General features: G+C 39.1%; 1 protein-coding gene across 2 annotated transcripts; it reads right to left on the bottom strand.

The window, feature by feature from the left end:
* Window positions 1-403: 403 nt before the first annotated feature.
* Window positions 404-4,934, bottom strand: LOC105558618 (cyclin-dependent kinase 9-like). Of its 2 annotated transcripts, none has more exons than XM_012006399.1 (7): window positions 4,671-4,934; window positions 3,081-3,165; window positions 2,837-2,927; window positions 2,425-2,591; window positions 1,312-1,550; window positions 955-1,102; window positions 404-862 (listed from the first exon to the last, which is right to left on the bottom strand). In XM_012006399.1, the coding sequence occupies exons 1-7, from the start codon at window positions 4,775-4,777 to the stop codon at window positions 554-556; spliced, it is 1,146 nt and encodes a 381-aa protein (XP_011861789.1). In that variant the 5' UTR covers window positions 4,778-4,934; the 3' UTR covers window positions 404-553. The 2 variants fall into 2 exon arrangements, with proteins under 2 accessions (XP_011861789.1, XP_011861790.1); XM_012006400.1 differs by lacking the exon at window positions 4,671-4,934 and adding an exon at window positions 4,190-4,330.
* Window positions 4,935-5,488: the final 554 nt, after the last annotated feature.

Here is a 5,488-nt window from a genome sequence, read left to right as displayed (position 1 = left end):
ACAGTTTTAAGCGATACGCCCTCTGCGGATATTGAAAACATGGACCTGAACTACGTATAGTCAATGTCCACGTTGGGCTAAGCGGATAACACAGATGTGCACGTTTTGGTTGTGTTCCGTGCTATGTGCATGAATGTCGATAAAAACAGAGATAGGGCCATTGCACACATTTGCTCTTCTGCTTCCATCACTTCACATTGCGTGCGCTCTTATCGTTCATTTCATTATAACACGATTCTTGTACGTGAATTGAGGAGCGAAGGGTGAAAATTTGACGTAATATGATATGCTAAGTCGTAAAGGAGAAATCTTACTTGAATTAAATGTTGAAAATTACTTGCAGTCGTTCAATGCACGTTTTCGCTTCATTGCAGTTTTAACGTGGAAATGATAACGCGGACAATTTTTTTTTAAATAAAATAGCTTTAATCTCTAAATTAGAACTGTGTATCAAAAATTGGTAACATCAGGATGGAATTACATAGAACATACGATACATTTACATACAAAACTTACACTAGACATATATAAAATATATATATATTGAAATACATTAAAAGACGCGATCCTGATAGCCACTCTCGGCCATGCTGGAACTAGGCTTGGCTGGTCCTCCAGGCACTGGATGATGCGGATGACGCATGTGACCAGGACGCCTCGGCGGTGCCAGGTATTCGAACATACTCTGAGTGTGCTGCGCCAGCATCTTGCTGAGATCGCACGGCATCGGGTCGGTCCAGAAGAAGTCGTGGTTCAGCGCGGAGTCGGAGTCGCATCTCTTGCTAGGATCGAGTATCAGAAGCTTGTCCAACAAGTCACAGGCGTAAGGGTCTTTCAGATATGGCTTGAGCCGGTCTTTCACCTGTGCACAATCATAATATAAATTCACTCGATACAAAAACTAAGACGCGATATAAAATCTACTATAATGACTCTCGCAAACAAACTCCTTACTTTTCTCTTCTGCCCCTTCGGGAGATCCATTTTGGTAAATAAATCTAGATTTTCAACACCAGGCCACACCTCCGTTGTTATCGAGCCACACAGTTGCGAGATCAATATGAGCTGTTGTTGTTCAGTATTTCCCTGCATTATGGGAGACCTGTGGACACAAGGTCGAGCTTGAACATAATCACACGACTGCGCGTCGGAGAATTGCGTGCAATAGTGTAATCACGGAATGCTATATCGACTGATCGCAAGGTCGTATCTCGAATTTACGCAACTTTTTTGCTTTTGTGCTTAAACGTTCATTCCGGAACAGCGTAAAATCGAGATGCGACCTTGCAAGAGAGATCAGTCGATACAGACCTTGTCCACATTTCCGCCATTATACAGCCGGCGCCCCACAGATCTACAGGTGGTCCATAATTTCTGTCGCCAAGCAGGAGTTCTGGTGGTCGGTACCAAAGAGTAACAACTCTATTAGTGTAACGATTCGAGTGGCCGTTTTTTGCACTGAACGCTCGTGCCAAACCGAAGTCAGCTAATTTCAATACGCCATTCTTTGTTATTAAAACGTTAGCCGCTTTCATATCCCTATGTAAGATCTGTAAGAAAACAAATGTTACATTAAGGCCCGGTTTCACTAAACGTCGCTTAACTTTAATCTTAGTTTAATTCACGTTTGTCTCTTTCTAGAGTAGCAGTTGGAAAGAAACAAAGAACGAATTAAGCTAAGCTTAAAGTTAAGCAACGTTGGTAGAACCGATCCAAACTACAATAATTATAACATCATCAAAGTTAATATAGTAGTAATAAATAAATAGCTAGCTAGCTCTGTTCTAAATTAATACGATAAAGAAAACTTTATGAGAGAATATAAAGATGTATTGGGTGTGTTCTTAGTTCCTCTCGGTACTAACAAAACTCAACAGTTTCGAGCATTCAGTCTCAAGGAAAAAGTGTACATGATTGCATTTAGAAAAGAGTAACTGCTATGTTATTACGAAGGACACTGAGGTTTCATTTGGGAATGATTCTCTTAGAAGCTAAACACAGCAATAGTGTCCAGTACTGGCGTCCAGTAGCACTGATTACGAGAGGAAATGGAGACACACCCATAATCACTCTTTAAAGATTTTAATTATTTTCTTAGAGTAATTTTGGGTCTCTTCATCATTTTCTATTAACTCTTAAAATAGTAAGATGCATCTTTGGAACTTTTATATCTGGCAAGGTGGAATCCAAGCCATTTGTCTTCTTACAATGGTTAAAGTAGCAAAAAAGACGTAATAGAATGAAACTTGGTGTCTTTGCACTTGTACTTGTTGCATCTTTGTTTACAAAAAAAAAGAAAACGAACTGCAGCTCTATTCTTTTCCGAATCCAACCCACCTTACAGTCATAAAGTCAACAGATAAGCGGGCATAATTTTCTAGAACTCTACTTTAAAAGAGCATAAAATTTGTACTAATTTCTTACCTTATTGCTATGTATGTAATAAAGACCATTTAGTAACTGTTGCATAACCTTTTTTATCTCGCCTAAACTGAATTTCACGTTTACATTTGACAACAAACCAGCCAAGTCGTGTTCGCAGAAGTCAAACACCAAGTAGAAAGTAGACCTGTACCGATTATATTGAGTTGCTGAAAATTTTATTAAATTAATTAAACTTTATTATATTATACGCCAGTACCAACTGTTTTAATTAGTATTTAACGCTAATTGTTAAAATTTTTCCAACAGACTCTCGGATAATTTCAAGTTTTTGCGTATCTCGTTGAATATTCTGTTCCAAGTAAAACAATAAGTCTTCACGTTTATAATTTACTTAGAAAAGATTGTTATAAAAGTCAAAGATTGGTAGATGAAAGGTGAAGTATATACTTACCTCGAGTTCTACAAATTTCTATGAGGTTGACTACATTTTCATGTTTCAGCAATTGCAATATCTTGATCTCCCGCAACGCCGTAATAGGAAACTGTAATAAGATTTTGACGGTATGAAAAAAATTATAAAGTTTAGAAGATGTTGAGTAAACAGGATGTCGCTCAATAGGGAATTAATTGCACAGCACACTAAGGTAATCTCTTGAGCAATCTTGAAATCAAATAATTATACAAAACAAACTTACTCCTTCTTTCTCATTGTCCATTAGTACCTTCTTCATTGCGACAAACTTCTTGTTCGTTTTCTTGTCCTTGGCCTTAAATACTTCTCTGTAAAAGAACAACAATGGTCAGAAAATTAAGTGCAACGACGGTGCCTATTAATCATGAGGTTGCTGCGTTAGGGCCTGAGCTGTCTTGTACTTTGAAGTCTTTGTCTTAAAAGTAATGCATGATAATTGTCTTGTGTCTTAGGAGCACAAGACAGCCATTCTGCTCAGGGTCTTAGGCCTAGTCTACAATGAGTTGTTAGTTAGTTTTTCAACACCCAAAATCAATCACAAATCGTTTCTTCGCAACGATTATACAATAATCTAACAATGAATTTTATCTTTAGTTACCGAAACGTCTGACCCCAGCAAACACAGAACATTGAAACAATGTTACGGCAATGTTATAATATTGCTGTAACATTGCTGTAACGTTGCTGTAACGTTGCTACAATATTGCACAATGTTCTATGTTTGCTGGGACGATAATTATATTTATCGATATTCAATATTCAATAGAACTAAGTGGTGTGTTCTTGTTCTTTTCCATCCAAATACAAACATCTTTTTAAATTCGCCAAAGGGTTCTATCGCCCTTGCCATAATTAACATTATTGGTCTTATACAGAGCCTTCGCTTAATATATTTTTTGCAAAGAGGAGAAAAGAATACAGGGAAGATAGTGAAACGGGAACAGTTAAGAGGACAGAGTACGCTATATTTACGCTATGGCCGGCAGGTAGACGGCGTTTCCATAAGGCCCGGTCTACAATGAGTCGTTAGTCGTTAGTCAGAAGTCGCAACTATATGTTGATCCTTTTCTTTTCTGGGTGGAAGAAAAAGGATCGACATATAGTTCCGACTTCTGACTAACGACTAACAACTCATTGTAGACCGGGCGTCAAGGGAGAATCAAGAGATATAAGTTATGGCTTTCTTCCATTCTTATTCTCGCTGCTTACACCATGCTTACTCTACCTACTATGTATTCTAGACGAGCCTTAACAGTCAACCGTAAATTACTTGTAAATAAAATTCAGGAGGACGAACGCGCTCGAATTACAAACGCTGGGGATACTCTTAACCTCAGCATTGTGCACCGGAGCCGCGTTCAGCTTCTTTTTATACACTTTGAACATTTTTTAACAAAGGCTGCTTTCCCTTTAGGACACAACCAACGCTTATGACATAAATCGACACACGTCGCTTTCCACTTCCGAGTTTGATTCAAGCTCGATTGATATTCTTTGACTCCGCTCGGGAGGAGAGTATTTTTTATATCAAACGCATTCGTTCGCCGTGTTTCGATAGACTCTCGGTCGTTGAATTTTGGTTATTTAACTACAGCAAACTGTGCTCGAATGTTTCGACTTGTCCCTTAAAAGGAAAGCAGCCGAGCATTTGTGTCGAGCATGTATTTATTGAGAAAAAAAAGAACTCGCGACGCTAATGTCACATTCGCTCGTATCAGTCATTGTCGGTGTAAAATCATTTGACGAAACGTGTGTCCTCTTACGTGTGTCGTACGTCTTAAATAGGACGTGTAAACGAAAGATTTTTACTCACCCAAAAGTACCCTGGCCGATTTTCGCGACTTTCTCATACTTGGAGGACTCGTCGCAATACGGGAAATCAAATTCCTCGATGTACTTTTCCTTCTCCTTCGTATTCATTGTAATTGTGCACACAACACGAACGATACGTGGAAAGGATAAATTCTGAGTGAGCTCTGGAATGTTGCGAAACAGTTGTGGACAGGAAAAAACTAGAACGGGAATGCCAGGATTGTGAAGAATAATACAGCGAAAATTCGCAGAACATGCAAAACGTAAGAACGATTGTCAGTTGTCACGATCCAGTTTTGAGCGATACGCCCTCTGTGGATATTGAAAACATGGACCTGAACTACGTAGCCGATGATGTCCATGTTTGGACTAAGCGGATAACGCAGATGCGCACGTTTTGGTTGTATTCCGTGCTATGTGCATGAAATGTCGATAAAAACAGAGATAGGGCCATCGCACACGAAATTATAATTGCATAGGATGTGTTCGAAAATGGATTTAGTTACTGCCAGTGAAAACAGTATAGTTGGTAGCAATGAAAATTACTGGTGCTGCGTTTTTCGCACGCCAGTAAAGTCAGTAAGGCTGGGTCTACATTGGATGTCGTAAGTCGAATAATGAACTGTGATTGGTCAATTCCTTCCGACACGACTTACGACATCCAAGGATGTGTTCGAAAATGGATTCAGTTACTGCCAGTGAAAACAGTATAGTTGGTAGCAATGAAAATTACTGGTGCTGCGTTTTTCGCACGCCAGTAAAGTCAGTAAGGCTGGGTCTACATTTGGATGTCGTAAGTCGTGTCGGAAGGAATTGACC

This window comes from Vollenhovia emeryi, unplaced genomic scaffold, assembly GCF_000949405.1.
Source record: "Vollenhovia emeryi isolate VEMERY1.0 unplaced genomic scaffold, V.emery_V1.0 DF939327.1, whole genome shotgun sequence".
Taxonomy (NCBI): Eukaryota; Metazoa; Arthropoda; class Insecta; order Hymenoptera; family Formicidae; genus Vollenhovia; species Vollenhovia emeryi.
This window is presented reverse-complemented; position numbering and strand designations above follow the sequence as displayed.